Here is a 20,642-nt window from a genome sequence, read left to right as displayed (position 1 = left end):
CCTTTCTACTCCTCCCCAAAAGGACCCATGCTTGTAAACACTACATGTTGATTTCTTGCCATTGCTTTGTGAGTGGGGGGCATCCAGTCCAGGCTTCCGTGCTGTTCACACTGATCTCAGAGGAATGTGGGCCTGTTCTCCTCCAGCTGCATGGCTCCAGGTCTATAAATGAAACCTCGACCTTTAGAAGGAGTGCTGAGGACAGATACTTCATTTCCCATGCTTTCCTGTTTCCAGTTCATGATGAATTCCTGGCAGAGCTCCTTCCTCCCAGCCAAAAACACGGGCAGGTTGCAGATTTGGAAGTTGCAGCCGGGAAGCATGAAATTTCATTAATATTCCCCAAAGCACACACCTTGGAAGAGTAACTTTACCCAAAACTAATTAGAGTCGCTCTTAATAAGGAAATTACAGAGAGGATTAAGACACTTCATCCCTTTCTCTTGGCTTCCCGATTAGGGGCTTCTAGCATTACAGGGCTTTTCATAAATCTCTACCCGTGGAGCCCATCGCTGCCTAGGTATTTTCCAGCCTAGCCAATGAAAACTCCCAAGTCATCTTGGACCTTTCTAGGGTAATGGGGATGCAAGAAAAATACGTGGTAACCTTGAACAAATCCTTCTGCTGCAGGTGAGCAGAGGGGAAGGTTCCAGAAGGCTAGGGATAAGTAGGTGGCTTGAGCGTCAGGAGGGCAAATCTTGCCAGCAAACTCATGTCCGTTCTAAGAGAAGACTGGTAGGCAAAAGCCAGGGGCTGGGGCTCATTCTGTAGGTGCAGACCGCCCCCTCTCCCTGCTGCCCTCAGGACGAGGGGGAAGAGCAGGCACGGAAAGGTCTCGGGTCTGGCCCGCCTCTTCGTGAATCATGGGCCCTTGAGAAGACCCCTCGGAGATCTGTGCCTGTGTCCTCATCTCTCAGAGGAAAACATGCTGCCGTCCTATCTCAGAGGCTCTGCGAAGAGAAACGGAGGTGAGGACGTCATAAGGTAGCTGAAGGGCTGCCCGCGTGCACCTGCCGGGCACTGTGCTAACGGCCGTACAGGCCCAAGCAAAGTTCTCTGGCAGCCCTTTGTGGGGAGCATCCTCACTTCCACTTTGCAGAGGAGGAGACCAAGGCTGCGGACCTTTGCTGGAAATTAAAAAAAAAAAAAAAAAAAAACCAACAGACCAAATAATAGGTCCCTGAAAACTAAATGTCTGTGCAAAATGAGGGCTCCTGTGCTTAAGGGGCTGGGAGCGGGACTTGTCTAAGGGGAGGGGAGGCCAAGGAGAAGTTTGGATTGTGTCCCAGGCTACCTGCGGTCAGTCAGTAGGGGCTGGGAGGCCAGTGCCATGTGTTCAGGAGTCCACAGCCACATGCTGCATTACAGTGGCGGGTAAGCTGATTTTAATTCCCGAAATGATTCCTGCTGGGTGCAGTCACATTACCATCACTGCTGTGGCGACCACAGGAAGCACTTACTGAGTCCTTACTCTGGGTAAGTGGGCATTTCCCAAACACACACACACACACACGAAAAGTAGGAAGGAGTAGAAACATGTGTCAGCCTTTGGATGCAGGTAGCTTGTTTGGGGAGGTAAGACATTTGTGCACACAAATCTAACAGCTATTCACAGTGTGTGTGCTGGGTGGTGAGTGTTGAGTAATTAATAAACACTAATGAGGATCAGATGAATCGAAGGGTTCACAGAGGAGGCAGATATGGACAGGAGGTGGGCTGTGTCCTTCTAGGCAAAGGGAACAGGCAGAAAGGCAGACACTGGCATGGTGGTGCCCAGAACTTGGGCAGTGAGATGGATGAGGGCAGGCTGTGATCCGCTGAGGACACGTGATTTCGCAGACCATGCGCAGAACAGTGTGGCAAAGTGGGCTAGCCCCTTTGGTCTATTTGTAAAACTCCTTCCCTGAGTGATTCATTTCAAATTAAAATCAAAACGGCTAATCCTGACATAATCCGTTGCTCCTGTCACCACCCAACATAGCATTTAGGGAAGTTCATTTCAACACTCATCCCGACTCACGTGGGGTGTGCTACGTCATTCATAAGGAGGCAGCTCAAAAATAGGATGCCCGGCAGGTTAATGAGTGATGGATACAGAATGAGTGCAAGATGAGTGCAAGAGAGCCTCCCCTCTATCGTAAAAGGAAGCACAAAATGAAAACTATTTTCAGGGAGAAGAAGCTGATTCTACGGGTGACAAAGATGGCAAGGAGCCTAGAGTTTGTGGGGCAGAAGGACAGGGACAATCTCCATCACACAGGATTAGGAGAAAGTGGGAAGGAAGTGCACACAGTCATTTTGGTGGATAATTCCTTTTACTGGGGCATAGATACAATTCACTATAGAAAAGGGTCACTCGGGTGGCTCAGTCGGTTAAGCATCTGACTCTTGATTTGGCTCAAATTGCTCACTGGTTTGTAAGTTCGAGCCCCCCGTTGGGTTCTGCGCTGACAGCTCAGAGCCTGGAGACTGCTTCTGATTCTGTGTCTCCCTCTCTCTGCCCCTCCCCCACTCATATGCTGTCTCTGTCAAAAAAATGACTTTTTTAAAAATTAAAAAAAATTTTTTTAAAAGAAGCCTCCAGGTTTGGTGCATAGCTGGAAGAGCTCACGGGTCATTTTGGCAACTGTGTCTTCTCTGACCTTCTAGTCCCTTCCCCCCAAACTCCGCTGCCCAGTACCACTGTCCCTCAGGGGCCCTGGGATACAGGAAGAGCTTAATCTGATGAGGCAACCAGAAAGGCCCTCTGGAGACTCCTAGCGTGGGTGTAAAGGATGTGGACGCTACCCATCCCCAGGAGGTTGATGGCTGGGGTACTGGTGAGAAAATGAGCTAGTTTTTTGGTAAGTCAGCTATGTTTCTGAGGGTATCCTTACCCTCTCCAAGTACAAGGGGGATGCCTAGAATATCGTCTATGTCCTTACACAGTAGACAGAAGTGAACACGGTCTACCGGCAGGACAGGAGGGCCACGAAAAGCTGTCAGCGTGGTCACCCCACGGGACCACCCAGAGGTTTTGCAAGTGAGGACTTTTCACCAGTCCCTGATGAGAAGTAGCTTCACTTTCTAATTGGTCTACAGAATTTTCTAGCCATGTATTGTGCGTGGACTTTCCCCCTGACATCACAGCAAGGGCGTCCAGAAGAAGGCACGATGTGGGAAACACTTACCCAAATACGCAGCCTGGGGAGGGGGTCATTATTCACGGAGCCTTCTGTTACAGAGTTCCAGCAAATACCCCTAAACATAATTTCCTCCACTTACATTAAAAAAAAGAGAGAGAGAGGCAGAGAGCTGGAGAAGTCTGATATTTTCTTGCAGTTTCCTTTTCCTGATGCTCTCTGTACAGGATGATGTAGTTGTTTACTTTAAGGCTCAGGAGTCAGCCAGCATTGTATGAAAAGCTTTCCCACCAAAAAAAAAAAAAAAAAACCCAAACCATAATGAGACAAACTCCTTTCCAAGATGTTCGAGCCATTAGCAACACATGAATAGGCTTGCTCATGCCCTCGCTCCAGGATCTGCTCCTTCCTCCTGTCATAGGAGCCACTCACCTGGGATTGGTTCGGGAGGGGGGACAGGGAAGCCCCTCATTTCCCCAAGAGGTGGGGATGGGGAGAGGAGTGAGTAAGAGGGTGAAGGAGTGGGGGGCAATGAGCCAATGAGATCCTCAATGGTCCCACCTCCAAGCCACTTTCGTGGCTCCTCTGCTGTTCCACCCTGCACAAAGTGAAATTACGAACGTCAGTATCCTTATCTGTAAAATGGGGAAATAAGAAAGCTGTCAGAGGTGTGGTTAGAGGAAATCACACCTCTAGAGTTGTTAGCATATTGCCTGGCCCGCACAACGGACTGGTGAGCACACAGATGAAGGAGTGGGGACTGCCAGGGTTCAAATCCCAGTTCTACCACTTATTGGCTGTGTGGTATTAGGGGAAGATCTTTCTGTAGCTCAGAAAGGTCTACCTACCTCAAAGCTCCCTCACAAGCATTATTAATTAGTATACACAGAGTTTTAAAAAAATACAGGTACATAGTAAATGCTGTCAAAATGCCAGCTCCTATTATTTTTGGCTTATAGAAGACATTCTATAAATGTTTGCTGCTGCTACTGGCAGCGAGGAAAGCTATTTGAAAACGGGTGGCAGGCACAGGGGAGGTGACACAGGAAGGGTCATGTTCTCCGTGGAGGATGTGTCAGATTCTAGAAAGAACATGTGTATGTACAGCTTAGAAGCACAGTTAATTCAGAATGTAATTTTGTAGATGGGAAATGGAAAGGTATCTATAGTTTTCATGATATGAAATGCCAAATGAAATATTTGACTACATCTTCTTAGCTGTAAAACATGGTTCAAAAAATGCTGAGAAAAGCCAATGCTGTGGAAACTAGGAGAGATTTCTCCCCTCATCAGAGCCACATACCGAACATTTAGGCTCGGCTAGATTACTCCCAGAGAATTCTCTACCTGTGAGGCCACAGGCTGGGCAAACGGCAGTTCAGCCTTCCACCTGGGATAACCCTGAGGTCCCAGCCTCATCTTGGCCTTGGTCTTGGGAAGGAGACAGGACTCTGCTTTATCCTTCCAGCTAAATGGACCATGTGACCAGCTGCCACACTTCCTGTCCTTGAGACAGAACTCCCTGCCAAAGACAACAGGAAAATCGAGACTTTGGTGGCAAAATACTGATATGCAGACATTGTCCCCAAGCTCAGTTCTTACTACAGTGAGAGTTTTTTTTTTGGGGGGGGGAATGGATATAATAATTTAAAATGCTAACACCTATGGTAGTTCAAAAACTTCCATGGTCTTGTTCTACCCTCCCTCGCTAATTATAAAATACACCCATGGTGGGATATACAAAATGCATATATTTTAAAGAATAACCAAATAAAACCAACCCCCTTGTAGCCGTGATGCATCTTGACAAACAGAAAATGATTGTTGGTCCTCAGAAGCCCCTTTAAACCTCTCTGGAAGCTTCCCCCGCACTTCCCATCCAGGGGTCAGGGTAACGACCACCTTGTTTTTCTTTATAGTTTTACTTCTGTGTGTTTGTCTCCAAAGAATATATTGCTTATTTCTTTCTGTTTGGGCACTTTCTAAAAATGCAGCATGCTGCATCTGTCTTTCCAGAACTTGCATCTTTTGTCTCTGCATCTTCCTCTTTAAATCACCAGCTCTTACAGCTCAGGTATCCATTCTTACTGGGGGAATGGGGGCTCCCTCTTTATCTTCTTATTTAAAAAATTTTCAAATATTTGTTTATTTTTGAAAGAGAGACAGACAGAACATATGTGGGGGAGGGGCAGAGGGTGAGGGAGAATCTGAAGCAGGCTCCAGGCTCTGAGCTGTCAGCACAGAGCCTGATGCGGGGCCTGAACCCATGAACCGTGAGATCATGACCTGAGCTGAAGTCAGACACTCAACCGAGCCACCCAGGCGCCCCTCCTCTTTGTCTTTTAAAAGCACCCTTATAAAACATCCCTCAGACATTCTCCCTAAAATATTATGACACAGCCACTGAATCGATTCATTCTGTCCCCTCACGTGTGAACCGTCTGCTACATTCACGTAAGCTGTGGCCAGTTCCTCACCTTTACTATTCAAATATACTTTCCTTACATCAAAATGATGTATTTTGGGCAGATTTGAAGACCAAAGAAATGCATTCAAACCTTCCAGATTATGATCTCTTCCAAAAGGGGCGTTCCCTCCCTCAAGCTCCACATTCTTAGTATTTTTGCACATTCCAGGTTTCTCTCCAGTTTTGTCCAACTGCTCACACTCTGCCCGATTCTTGCCTTCCTTACCGATGAAGTCTAAACATCTCTTTTTATGGAATCAGGATTTTAAGTCTCACCTCTGTACTGTAACCTTTGACCAATTTGTAAAGATGTTCATAAAGCCCTCTAATGGTATTTTTTCCTCCCACAAAAGTGCCTATTTGGATCAAATGGGTTTTTTACTCTTCTGATCTTGCAAACTGTTAGCACCATTTTCTATAGAGCAGGAAGGAGCATCAGAACATCTGTGTCTTAACCTAAACTTAATGTCTTTGGAATTCAGGACTTAACATGGCACTTGAATAGCTGAACAGATGCAGAGGAAAGTAGAGTCCCCCAAAGGAAAAAAAGCCCGAGTAAATTAGACCATGGGATTATTGCCACGTTAACAGCAGTGCATTTCATTTGGTTGTGTGTGTTTGTGTGTTTCTAGTGTCAACACCGGTGCATCTAGGAAGCCTTCATAAGTTAAAACTTGATAAAGGAGATTGGATTGAATCTATGACTTGAAGACCAAAGCAAAACAAAATGGGTGTCAGCTGGATAAATAATGAAGAAATCCTAAGAAGCAAGCCATCATCTCCCCCCAACCACTCATTCCTCAGATTCTTCCCATACTGCACCCTCTGTGCTCTTTCTGGAGGACCAGGAAAGGCCTCAGATCTCATCACCACTCCTGCAATTGTCATCAGCGAGGCCCTAATGGAACCTTAGAGCTGAGCGGCTCAGCCCTAAGAGCCAGGGCCACATGATGAGCTTAGTTCCCTAGCAACCTGCACATAAGTATTCCTGATAAAATGAATTACATAATGCTGATGAATCCCAAGTAAATATCATATTGACCCAACAAAGGAGTTAATTTGTACTTTCTGCCATGCCATGGGGGACTGAGAGAATCCTTTTTACCTGGCTGCTCGTATTCTCCCTAGAACATCATGGTAAAACAAATGCCCTGATTGGATCAAAAGTGGATGTTTCGACTTCTGCAAAAAAAAAAAAAAAAAAAAAAAGTTCTCATAATAGGAAGAAGAGGGTCTGTTTTTCCTTCCATTGCTTTCCCAATATAATTCAGATTGCCTAAAACACTACGCCCCAAAGAGTTATTCCAGAGTGCCTAAGCAACAGACATAAGTAGTCACCCACCATAAATCAACCATCCGCCATTTTATTTACACCTTGGTCTCTTAGGAGCTTGGTTTGTGTTCATCGGTCCTCAGGGATCTCATCTGCATTGAACATTTAGACAAAATAAAGTGTCTAGAAGCCAACAGAGTATGAATCCAGGCTCTTCCACTTCCAGCTGTGTGACCTCTCTTTGGAATAACAGGTCTACCTCAGAAGGTTGGCTTGAAAATTAGATGAATTAATACATATAAAATGTATGAATTTGAACCTGGAGTATAAGCAGTCCTACAGAAATTGTTGCTAGTGCTGTCATTACAGAGCGAAGGATGGCCCTGAAATGGAAGGTGAGGACTAGCCCACCTAGATGACCCCAGCCTGCCCCCCATTTCTCAGACTACAAACGCAGTCTACAAAGACAAACCACCAGAAGGGCAGTTTTGTTCAAGATATTCTTTACTGGAACCAGTAACCTCTTCCTCCCATACTGGGGAGCTGGCCCCAATATGTGACCCCTTCCACCCACCATCCCAGTGATAAGAAGGAGACAAAGGGTCTACCAAGAATTCATTAGAATCCTGTGGATGAAACAAAGCATTTGGAGGGGATATGCAAAAGCCACTGTCATGGCAACCTTGTGTTGGCCCTAGCTCAAGTTATGGGTTGGGCAGTCAGAACGATGAACTACCTAACTCCTAGGGACATACAATCAAAGATGTGTTCCTCACACATTAACTAGTTACACTTCTAAGTGTATTTGACTATAAGAAAAGATTTTATAATTAAGAAAAAGGATGTAACCAAGCGCTCATCTTCTAGTTGAGCAGACACTTCTAAAAAGATGGCCCCTCCTGATATACTTATGAGAGGAACAGATGAATTCAGAGAATGGGCCACAGCCATAGTCAAGGACAATCTGGGTTCAGGTTAGGGGACAGGTCATATATATTTTCTTTTTGTGTAGCTAGTGGACCCAAGGGTCAAACCTACCAACAATGGTGTCTCAACTCTGTTTCATGAACAATTGGCCCACTGGTCAGAAGAGGTCACCATTATAGGCAAACAAAGCACGGCAAAGCTCTCCATCCAGTTTGGGACCTATCTTTGTAAAGGATATTGAAGTTGTTAACTGGATAAGACAGAAGCTAACATTTATTGTGCCTTCAGTGTGCTAGAAACTGTGCTATGCTTTAATGAGAACAGTATAAAATGTGGCACCATTAGTCATTGAAAGTATGTCTTGAGTTTGGAACCCTGATGGAGGAGGACAGCCCTGTGAACATAAAGGCTTTGATCAAGGTAGAAGCCTTTACTGAATGGAACTCTGAAAAAGGAACACCAAATAGAAGCACTGTTCATTGACTTTATCCTTATTTTTCTCTGACTCACATTAGCAGCAAGCATGTCTGGAAAGATCCTGGGTATGGTTCCCAATGAATTGCATTTTCAAAGACCTTTAAAATCCTATAGATCGTGTTGTTTGATTCCTTCTGTTCTTCTAATTCCCCAGCTTCTACTATGAGTGAGGCAATCAGTGCCCAGAGAAATATCTCAGAAGAAGCATCAGTGGCAGAACCAGAGCAAGAACCAGAATTCTTGGACTCACAGTGCCTTCTTTCCTATCTCCCATTTTCCCTACAAATCAATAGAACACAAACACAAGTAGCCGAATGGGACATGCTCACTGCCTCACAAGGTCTCAAAGTCAAAGCATTAAGGGCAGGCAGGGCCATTGGAAGTATCTGAGGCCATTGAAACAAAAAGTCCAGGTTGTGTGAGGAAAGCCCACTGCCTAAATTGAGTAATCTCAATAGACTGGCATCTGCAAAATGTCCCGTGGGGAAAACAACATCAGTCTACTATCAAAATTCAACATGAATCTAAAAATAGACACACACACACACACACACACACACACACAGAGTAAATCCCGAAACCCAGCAGACGGTGTTAGGGGGAGGCGGGAAGTCTGACGTCAACTGATGAGGAAACTAGCTTTGTTCGGTGAATGGGTTCGATGACTTGGCCCTCTGGTTTTGGATTTCAAGTTAAAGCTTTGTATTTAAATATGATCCTGTGTACCCACTGGACTGTGAGCAAAGGACACCTTAGAAGAGTGTAGGTCACTGAGCCTAATTGACAGCCATTTAAGTTCACATTTCTAATGGGGATTATACCACCGACATTTTCTAGATTATCCAAAGGAGCACTCTACTTTCTTCACCAGCGGGCCGGCCTTTCTAGATGCAGAGGGAAGGTCAAATGGCCCATGGCAATTCTTCCTTCAGAAGCTCTCTCCTACTCTCTCTGGACACATGTGGGTTATTGAAACAGCCTCCTTCCCAGCACCTCTGCTTTTCCTTTCTCCCTTTCATCCATAGAGATGCCACACTGTGCTTTCTCAGTCCTCACTTCCCATATGACCCTCAAGGGGCCCTTTATCTCCAGAGTAAGTCCAAACTCCTTGCCAAGCTTGGCCAGAATCTCATGAAGGTGCCTTTCTCACACCCTCCCACTGGGGGCCTCCTGTTTTACTGGGGGTCTGTTCCCAAAAACCTCTCATTCCCCATGGCTCTCGGTGCTCTGAGTCCCAGCTCTGGCACTTAGCTGGCTGCGTGAGCCCAGCCAAGCTGCTGAATGCTCCAACTTCAGTTTTCTCATCTGCCTGAAGAGATGGCAGGAGGACCACACCCCTCTGTGTAACACTGTTAGCTCCACACGAGACTTGCCACACATGAGGTGCTCATGAAGTAGAAGCCCCTCGGTGCCCCTCATCACATACTATCTCTAGTCTCAGTTACTGACTGATGTATATTTTATCTTCTCTCCTTGATCAGAAGAGTTACAGTCCCTGCTGTCTGCCAATGGCGCCTGATATGGTGCTGGCACAGAGCAGATCTTCATGACCAACTTTCTCGTCATCAGAGTAGTGTCAAATCCTAGCCACGTTCCATCTACTTCCCTCTCTCTCACTCTCTCTTTCTGGTGGAAAACCTTCCTCAGTGAACCAAAGTGGTTTATATACATGCCTCTAGGTATTGTGTTCTGCAAATGCTTATATTAATCATCCGACCTATTCAGAGACAGCACTCAGAGAGAATGTGAGAAATCTATGTTTCAAATCTGCTTCCCCAAATTCCATCTCTACCTAAATCTCAGGAATGCACCCGTTTTAATCATGGAAGGACCTTTGTAAGGGCACCTTCAGGAATCACTGCTGCATAGAAACATCAGCTTACGTTCGGGTAGGTAAGAATCATCAAGATTTATTCCAGAGTCTCAGAAGTTACAGTGGTTTTAAACTGCTGTTTTGTTTTGAAGTGAAATCCCCTCTTCAAATGATAGATTACTTGGAATCCTATAGGTGAAGCAGTTAGAAGTTCTCCTTTTGGAGAAGGAGGCGCGTGAGGGTCCTCCTCCACGGCATATCCAGGGTGTGTGTGTCCTCGTGTGTGTGCACACACATGCACACACAGCACCTCCACAAAAGCTCATGTAAAAACTACAGCTTAGAAGAATCTGCAAATAGTTTAGGAGGATATGTACGTATATTCCTTAGTGGTGGAAAGAGTATTTACTAGATGAACATCTAATGTCAAAGGAGTTTAAATCTTGCTCTGCCATTGGTTGATGTCAAATAGATTATTTACAATCTCACTGGAGTTTATGTGAGAGAGAGAGAGAGAGAGAGAGAGAGAGAGAGAGAGAGAGAGAAAGAAATACAAATAGAAAAAGGCAGTTCTGCTGCAGAGAGGCAAAAGCCATTTCCAGGTGTCACCTTCTGGGTCACTTCCTGCCAACGTGAGCATCACAGGGCTCCACACATGGACTGAAGACCTTGCAGCCCCCAAATCCAGCATTTCCCTACAAGAGGCCCCCACATATTGTAGAAACCTTAGAAATCATCTGATGGAAGAACAGTTAGTGACAATAGGAATGGTTACATGCTATCACCTGGTGAAACAGTTTATCGTATGGAATATGATACCAACTTTATAAATGAACAGATAACTACTTTTACACCGGAAATACATCAGAATGTTACTAGTCATCAGAATCATTCTTAGTTTCCTGGCCTTTTCTGAATTTTCCAAATTTTCTACAATGAACAAATATTCTCTATGATAAAATTTAAATATTTTTTAGTTTTTAATTTTCATGTATTTATTTTGAGAGCGTAAGCATGTGTGTGTGCTTGAGTGGAGGAAGGGCAGAGAGGGGGAGAGGGAGGGAGGGAGGGAAAGAATCCCAAGCAGGCTCCGCACCGTCAGCACAGGACCCAACATGGGGCTCTCACTCATTAAACATGAGATCATGACCCGAGATGAAACCAAGAGCCAGACGCTCAGCCAACTGAGCCACCCAAGCACTCCAAAGTTAAACGTTATTTCTTAAAAGACAAGGACAACAGTTTCTGAAAGAAAACAAAGCAATGAGGTCTGGGCAGCAGGTGCATGCCAGCACTTTCCCCACTGTGGCACAACAAACATCTTCCAATGAGGCTTCAAGCTCTGTGAGGCCGGGAAACGTAACTACTTGGTTCAGCACTAACCCCTCAACAGGTAGCATGGTGCCATGACATCCATGGTGCTGCGCATAGCAGTTGCTCAGTAAATGATGGCTGAATGGTCAGTATGAGGACCTCATCCTACCCCAGCCCATCTTGTGTGTAAAGACAGTCCCTGATTTCTGATGGTTCAATTTATGATTTTTGTGATTCACAACGTTATGTAAGTAATATGCATTCAGTCAAAACCATACTTCAAACGTTGACCTTTACCCAGGCTACTGGTTGCGGTACTCTCTTTTGAGGCTGGGCAGTGGCCCGAGCCTCAGTTCCCAGTCAGCCACATGCCCACAACCAAAGCATATCCATACAACTGTTCTGTTTTCACTTCAGGACAGCATTCGATCAATCACACGAGGTATGCAACAGTTTGTTGTAAAACAGGCTTGGTGTTAGATGGTATTGCCCACCTGTAGGCTAACGTAAGTATTCAGAGCATGGTTAAGGGCAGCTGGGCTAAGCTATCATGTTTGGGAGGTCAGGTGGATTGAATGTGTTTTTGATTTAGGATATTTTCAACTTATGTGGGTGTGTGAGGACGTTACCCCGTTAAGCAGAGAAAGAGCTCTGATTTCTGGGCCCAGGTCCCCTTTCTCCTCCCTTCACTTGGACACCCTGAAAACAGACACAGTTCCAGAAACAGTCTGATAGATCCTCCCACACCTGCCAGCGTTTTGTAAAATTTCAATCTCACTGAGTTCACATGAGATAGGGCTATCATTCTCCTGTGTGTGACAGCAAACGGAGACAGGGGAAAGGGGTTTGGGGGTGAGGCCATCTCAAGTAGAGATTTTGAACAGTAGGAAGGAGCTGAACAGAATAATGTGTGAACAAAGGCCATCAGCAAATCTCCATTCCAATCTGGATTCTATTACAGACAAGTTGTAAGGCCTTGTTGGGCCTGTTTCCCATCTGCAAAAGATAGTAACCATACTCGCCTCTCAGAGACATGTTTAGGATGATACTGAATGGCTGGTATAAGTGAAGGCATTTTTAAAAGCAACTGTCCTATCAAATGCAAGGTTTCCTTAGAGGCAAAGGGGCAGGAACATTGTAGATTAAGAGCCAACATGCAGACCTTTCTGCCCCTGGGGCACATAAGCATGAATTAACTCTATAACCTTTGTTTCATCAGGCAGAATGCATTCTGGTATGTTTCAAGACCTGAGTCAGATCCTTCTCCTCTGTGAAACCTTGCTTATGAAAACCTTATCTCCTCTGACTGGCTTGGGCATGCCTGGCCTGTCCACACACACACACACACACACACACACACACACACACACACACACACGCATACACTCACACACGCATACATGCATTCTTGCTCTCTCTCTCCATCTCGATCTCTCTCCAACCCCGCTTCCACTCTCTCTCCCTCCCCCATCCCTCCCAGCCCTCCACAGCCTCAGATCACCCCTCCTCAAGAGAATAGAGCTTATCCCCCACATTAGTTTGAATTGAGAGCATCTTGATTTCCAGGTGGCCTGCCTAACCGCCACACCAACTCATGGTATTGAACATGTCCGTCTACTCTTGTGAGGCACCGGATCCAGTCAAAACCCCTCCAGCCCCTTCCACGTCTGGCCGTTTCACACAGCATGCTCTAGTAGGAGGCATACTTCATTCAACTGTTTCTTGGCTCGTATAGGCTTCATCTGACAAAGTCCTCCCTTTTTTAAAAAATCTCCCATGGGCCTAAGTTTTTACTTTGCTTTTTCCTTTTGTGTTTGCCGTCCTACAGAAACAATGATCAAAATAAACATCAGGGCCCCTTGCAACTGTCATTTTTCCCCTACACTGTCAACACCCCTGGCTCACACGGATGATTAAAACTCATTTGAAAAATGTCTCCAGTTGCTTTTTAAGGATTTTTCCATTCTGCATTTCCCCCAGGGCAGCGAGGGAGGCTGGCCAAGGGAGATTCTCTAGGAGTTCACCCTCTGTTTCCTTCACAGCAGCTGAGAAAGGCAGAGCCCTCCAGGAGCTAGCTTCCCAGGCCTGGCGGGAAATGCCAAAGGGAGGGGGATGGGGGCGAGGAGGTAGAGATTAATATTTTTAAAGAGGAAAAATCATGGATGAAATTACTCAAGACAAGTTTTATGGGATTCAGTCGGAAGCGGTGATTTCACAACGGGGATCGTACATAGGATCTAAAAATGCCTGAGAATTTTATTTCCCATAACTACAAAAACAAAAACAAAAGCAGAAACAAACCCATCACTCAGTGGCTGTCTCATTTCTAGCTTTCTGTGGGTGAGTGAGAGGCCTGAAGAGGCAGTTCCTGAAGTCACTCCTCTCCCTAAGCCCTGACTTTGACCAAACCTATAACTTAAGGAGCCGCACTGGGTGCCTCACTCCGTGAGGTTGGCTCACAGGACCACCTGGAACAACATGGCGGTCGGAGTGCCCAGCCCCTGTACATAACTTCTGACTCCCCCCCAGACTTTACCAATAGTCTACTGTTAAGGAGAAGCCTTGCTGAGAAAACAGTCAATGAGCACATATTTCGTATGTTATATGTATTCCACACTGTATGCTTACAATAAAGTAAGCCAGAGAAAAGAAAACACTATTAAGAAAACCTTGAGGAAGAGAAGATACATTTGTAGTCCCGTACTGTCTTGGAAACAACCCGCACGCTCATGGACCAGTTCAAGGACGTGTTGTCCAAAGGCCAACTGTACTTCGGTTCCCTCTCTACCAATCATCTGATCTTGCAGGTGCAGGAATTTTCTAAACACCCTCCACTCTCCCTCTTCTTCTCTGCTGTTCAGCCATTGTCATTTGTGTGGGAAAAGTAGGGCACAGAAAGAGGTGAGAGTTCCAGGGTTGGGAAAACAGTGTCAGAAAGGAGATTTGTCAATAAGTTCTAGGTTTTCTCAGCCATCTCTCTGCCCTTATCCTCTTTCAAATGCCACCCATGCTTTAAGGTCCTGGTTTTGTTCCACCTCCTCCAAGAAGCCTTTCCAACTGCCTTTTGTGGAGCCTCCAATGTCTCACTTCCACAGTCCCATTAGAAGAGCCACCCATCACTCTGCACATCTGTCTCCCAGCAGACTCCATGAGTTCAGAGTTGGTATGTTTGGGGCTTTGTAGCCCCAGAATCTAGCAGTGTCTAGCATATAACAGATGCTCAAAAAATACTTGTATATTCATTGAAATCATTATAGGCCCTCCTTTTTAAACCAAGAAACAGTTATTGTGTGTGCATGAGAATAGTAAATACCATTAACAGTAATTTAACATCATCCATTTAAAAGCCATCTGGCAGTTTTAAATATGGAAATTTTAGTTTCTCATCTAAATCAATAGAGGATACGCTTTCTGTAATTCTGGATGGCTATGTCAATCTTGAGTATAATGCCTTTATGAAATAAGAGTTACATTGAGGGTTCTTTAGTTGTGAGACAGAACATCTGATAGAAAGGAGTTGGAAGTCCCTTATCCATCTTTCATACTGTATGTTTGATAGTTAATGAAATATAGTTTTGTAGCTTTCCCTAGTTCAGGCTACTCCACCAGCCCCAAGAGCACACAGCATAGTGGGAGCTGAAGTCAAACATACTGGTTTGAATTTGACTGAAATTGAAGTTACTGGCTTAATTTACTGGACTGTCTGCCTTTTCTTACTAGCATGGGGACATTGGAGCTGTTTCATTTGCTTTTCTTTTTTCCAGATCCCCAGAAGAAGGATCAGAGTACATGAACCAATGGCAGGCAGGCATGACACAGAAAAGGCCAATTTGCCCTTGAACGGTACCGTCGATGAGCTGTGAGGACTGTATATATCTAATTCATGACTTGACATCATGACTGGGGTCAGTAGGTATATACAGTCATCACTATTGGTCACCACACCAGACATGGCGCCCACACCTCACACACATCTAAGTCCTATCAGGCAGCCTGTGTACCGTGTGGCCTGAAGCTAGGTGCAAACTCTTAGGAAGTTCTAAACGTGTGTTTCTATGGGGGTCCTTTTTTCCTACACGGTGAAACAAAGGCTCACCTAAAAGTAATTAAACCTGACTTAACATTATTGCTGCTCTGTGTGTCATAATTAAACAAGAATAAAAGAAATCTTAATAGGATTGCAAACAGATCTCACATTCCTTTATCATGTATTAGAACCTTAGTTGAAACCAGGTTCAGAGGAATGGCCCTTTCTTTTCAGGAAAAGTGAAATGAAAGCAGGACCGAACTGCAGTTACTGAGCCTGGCTCCTGTTCCCACCCAGACCTTGGCCCAATCCTCCCCTCATCAAAGCCTGGCTTGAGCTCCCTCCCCACTCCAACCCCCAAGAGCACCTCTCCTCTGAGTCCTCCTGGTTTGAACACCCCACCCAATGCTGTTTGCTGCCATTTGTTTACAGAAGGAATATAAACTACCATCACTTCTGGAGTAAACCCCTCTACTTTTTGCTAATAAGCCCAGAGTCAGCACCTACCTCATAGTCAGGTGAGTGAATAATAGCTACTCTTTAAAACTGTGACTACTGGGAGTGCCTGGGTGGCTCAGTCGGTTGAGCGTCTTCGAATTAGGTCATGATCTCATGGTTTGTGGGTTCAAGCTCCACATCAGGCTCTGTGCTGACAGCTCAGAGCCTGGAGCTTGCTTTGGATTTTGTATCTCCTCTCTCTGCCCCTCCCCCATTCATGCTCTGTCTCTCTCGGTCTCTCAAAAATAAGTGTTAAAAAAAAAAAAGTGACTACTGGTTATCATAAGAAAAGTCACCTTTTCTAGAAGCAGGAGTTCATAAAAATGATTCTTTATAGGATCATTTTCATTAATACGCTAAGGTCATTCAGTTAGGCTAAAATATGATTCACTTTCCAAAAAATGAGATGAACACACATCTGCTATGTAAAGTGGGGATGTGCTCTCACTCCATGGAATTATGGTGGCAGAGCAGAGGTGGGGAAAAGTTGCTCCGGTAGCTGTGGCTACCTGACATTGGCCTGAGAAAAAGAGTTAGTAAATATCTGAACTACTAAAGTCTCTTCTCTCTCCAACCCCATACTCCAGCTACCCAGACCCCAATCTCCATGTCAGTTTGGTTACTGTTCTCCCATAAAAGAAACCCATGGTGTTTATTAAATACCACTTTGTGCTCCAAAAGCTGCCATACAACAAGGAACCTTAGCCTTGATATTCTACAGTGCACAGAGAACACTGCTGACATGGAAGACACCCATTCCCATATCTCACTTATTCACCAAGAGGTGGAGGAAAGCTGGTCCTCCACTCTGTTGAACCTCTTGGCAATAGGTCCAAAGAAAAAACATTAGTGTGGATCTCTACCCAAGAAACCACCTCAGATAGTAAAAGAGATGGCTACCTGCTAGGGTAGGGGGTAAGGCGGAAAGCTCTTCCCACAGAGGGGGACACAGTGCTGGGTCAGGCAAGAGAGAATATCAGTGTGACATCAGAGCAAGGTCCCATTGGACTGGGAGTCCCAGATACCAGAGGCTAAGTCCACCTTGGCCAAAATAGAGAGTCTAAGGGCAAAAGACTTCTACTTCTTTGACAGCTGATGTTCTCACTGGTGCCAAAAGTAGAGTAGAAGAGATAATTTTTATAAAATCTTCCAACCCTCCAATTCTGATAGTGAACACCTACCAAGTGTGAGGCCCTATGATAAGCCCCATGGAAGATAAAGACTTCGAAGGCACATTTTTCATTAATCTAGAATTACACTCGAGTGGAAAAAAGAAAAAGTTAACCATACGGGTGATACTCTTTTATCAAGTTGGGATCCGCATAGGTACACATACATGTTTAGACCCATAAATATTAGGCATTACGTAACACATTTCAGAAACAAGGATAGCTAATGACTCCTGCATTTGTTCAGAAAAGGGATTTCCAGATTTTCAGAAGGTGTTTCTTATTCTCCTGAGGCATCAGAGGGATAGGAAAAATTCCACAAGACCACTGTTTCTTGGTGTGGAAGAGGTGGCGGTATGAGTGGAGCTTGAGATCAAATAACTGGGAAACAGTAGTTTAAACAAAGGCAATCTGCTCCCCCCCCCCATTGCATTTCTCCTCAGGGACTTAAATAAATACATGTTGAAACAGTCTAGAAGAAGTCAAGATTTCAGTTTACTGAACTGTGGGTCATAGGATTATTCTTAGTTTTTCAAGTGATGAGGGTTCAGAGAAACACCCTTTGAAAACCAGTGTACCAAGGAGACTGTAAATTCCCTGAGGTCAGAGACCAGAGATACCACTGTAGCTCCAGTACCTGGCACATGGGAAGAATTCAATGAAATACCATAAAATAAAAATTTGCCAAATGACCAAAGGAGTAATAGTTGAGTTAAAAGTGGAGGAACATCATGGCAGTGACATAGAGGTGACAGTATGCCAAGGGGCAAGGGCTCATTTCTCCATGATGGTGCCCTGCACTGTGTGGGCTCCAGATGGGCACAGGGAGGAGTTTCAGGTAAGGCTGCTTTGCCTTCTCAAGAAGCTAAAGACTACAAACCCATAAGCCACCATAAAGACTTTAATTCCCCGCAACAAAAGGGGCAATAAAATAGGAGCTTCATGAAGAATGTTGACATTAGAAAATCAGGATAGTCATAGGTCAGACTCCATAATGCAGTGACAAATTATTTTCATTTCTTTACTGCCACCTTCTGGTTCCCAGGCTCCTACACGATCAATTGAAAATGAGCATTGTAAGCACTTGTCCACATCCTCTGCCTCCTAGGACATTAGACAAGTCAGAAGCGGTTAAGGGTGACCTTTACTCCTTTTCATTTGATCTGGAGGTAACAGAGAACTTAAATGATTTGCCTAATGATAGAAAGTTAGGAGCAGAGCAAGGACTAACCACACCTGTTGTTTTTTTCCAAGGAGCAAACACTGGGTTGAGCCATTTGGCTTTGTCCATCTGCATTCGCAAAGAGTTCTACTGCCCTCTCATCCCTCCACAAGCACAACCCTGAATGGAAAATCCCATACCCTTAAGAAAGAGGATGCTGTTCAAATAGACCCTGATCTTTTCAAGGGTAAAATCCATTGCGCCTCACAAGGCCTCTTCGAAAAGAATGTAGAGGGGCTATGATTGATTTTCTTAATCAGACACCAAGATACCATCACATCATTCAGCATTACCCCAAGATGGCGGCCCACCAGCTGCTTCCTAGACATACCTTGGTCTGAAAGCAGCAATAGAGTTGGGTTAGGTACGGGTGTTTCCTTGCCAAAGCCAAAATCCTCTTCTCTGTCATTGTGCAGTCCACGTCATCATCCTGGAGGATGACATCCTTCTTTAAGACTTTCACAGCATATACTTCATCTTTGCCTTTCAGCTCGGCCAACATGACCTGCAACAAACCCAATCAAAACCACATGTATCAATCTACACACACATGGAATCCAAAGAGACACAAGCTAATGCCTAATGCTTTAAAAATTCCTTTTTTCTTTAATTTTAAATAGTATAACAACATTGAAAAATGTTTAGAAAAAGTACCCACCCTAACAGAGGTACCATAATTCATGTATTTATTTTTAATCTCCAGCATAGAGTCCCAGCAAAGAAAAAAATAAGGTCAATACACATCTGTTAAGTAATTATGCATATGTTCATATAGATTTGTCCTGCTTATAATTATAGTATTGCATATATAATTTTTTTAACTAAATGTGATTTCATAAGGATTCCTCATCTGCATTGTCACCTTCATTATCAGGGATGCTTATACTCAACTCTAGTAAACAAATTACCGAGGCGCCTGGGTGGCTCAGTCGGTTAAGCATCTGATTCTTGATTTCAGCTCAGGTCATGATATCACGGTTGGTGGGTTCGAGCCCTGTATCAGAGCACAGAACCTACTTTGGATTCTCTCTCTCTCTCTCTCTGCCCCTCCCCTGCTCATGCTCTCGCTTTCTCTCTCTCTCAAAATAAACTTAAAAAATTTAAAAAAATAAACATATTACAATTTAACCATGTACCTCATATTAGACACTTAAGTGAAATCTAATTGTTAAATACTATATAAATAAATCGTATTGGGTGTTTTTGTGTATGCACTTTTTTCCTTTTTTTGGATATATCCTTAAGCTAGAAAGTCTTAGAAGTTGATGACAAGGTTAACCATTTTGCACATTTCTTGAGTTTCAAAAAGGATGTACTATAGAATTTGCCACGAAGAACACAGAGGTGCTTTAGTTTTATGGCAATGTACCCACATTGGGTGTTTTCACTTACAAAGTATCTTCGCTCATGTAACAGGTGTGAAATGTAACCTCCAGACTGTTTTAACTTGCAATGAAACTTATTTTTAATTTTTAAATTTTATTTAAATCCACGTTAGTTAACATATGCTGTAATAATGATTTCAGGAGTAGAATGTTGTGATTTATCGCTTACCCATAACACCCACTGCTCCTCCCACCAAGTGCCCTCCTTATTGTCCATCACCCATTTAGCCCAACCCCCCCATCCCCTCCCCTCCAGCAACCCTTAGTTTGTTCTCTGTATTTAATAGAAACTTAAAAATTTTTTCCCTCTAATTGTATTTGTGGGAACTGTCAGTTTTATATTTGTCACGGTCACTTTATCCAGTTATCTACTACTTTATATTATTTCCTTAGGAGTTTGTAGGAGTTTGGTATGTAAAGATGCTAACCCTTTGCGCTCTGCAAAGGTCTGTCTAAACCTGTGTTAGGATTTTCTATCTTCTATCAGACAAGATCACCTGTCCTTACGGAGCTACATCAGTCACGTTTGCCTTCGTGGGGAATGTGATTCCTTTTCCAGAGGGCAGACGAATGGTATTAAAGGTTTCCTATCTTTTGAGATTTTTGCACTCATTTCTGCACAACATGACAAGTGTTTCTCCTTTTAAACAATCAGCCCCTAAGCATAGTATTTGAAGGTGAGCTTCCAGGGCTCAAGAGTGGGAGCTCAGCAGCCTCAGGAGGGAATTCAGGGGCTACCAAATTCAGGAGGGATGACGTTGCATCGTCATCCACATGCAACACGTTCTTTCAAACTGGCTCCAATGTTGACTGTGATTTTTCCTAAGAAACAACCTAAAAGCTCCAGAGTCTTCCAAGTTCCCATCCTGCCTACACAGCACGGAGACCTGCAAACTCTGAGCCTGCTTGTTCACCTTGACTGTAGTTCAAAAGTAACGCTGCTCATAT

General features: G+C 44.4%; 1 protein-coding gene across 6 annotated transcripts in view; it reads right to left on the bottom strand.

Annotated features, from left to right (window-relative positions):
* PRKCE (protein kinase C epsilon) overlaps positions 1 to 20,642 on the bottom strand; it is a 495,693-nt gene that overhangs the window by 130,411 nt on the left and 344,640 nt on the right. For all 6 annotated transcript variants that reach the window (XM_029937296.1, XM_029937293.1, XM_029937291.1 and 3 more), the window contains one exon: positions 18,641 to 18,814. In XM_029937296.1, coding sequence (XP_029793156.1) covers positions 18,641 to 18,814 — 174 coding nt within the window. The remainder of the gene's footprint in view (positions 1 to 18,640; positions 18,815 to 20,642) is intronic.

The sequence above is a fragment of the Suricata suricatta genome, chromosome 4, assembly GCF_006229205.1.
Source record: "Suricata suricatta isolate VVHF042 chromosome 4, meerkat_22Aug2017_6uvM2_HiC, whole genome shotgun sequence".
Lineage (NCBI taxonomy): Eukaryota > Metazoa > Chordata > Mammalia > Carnivora > Herpestidae > Suricata > Suricata suricatta.
This window is presented reverse-complemented; position numbering and strand designations above follow the sequence as displayed.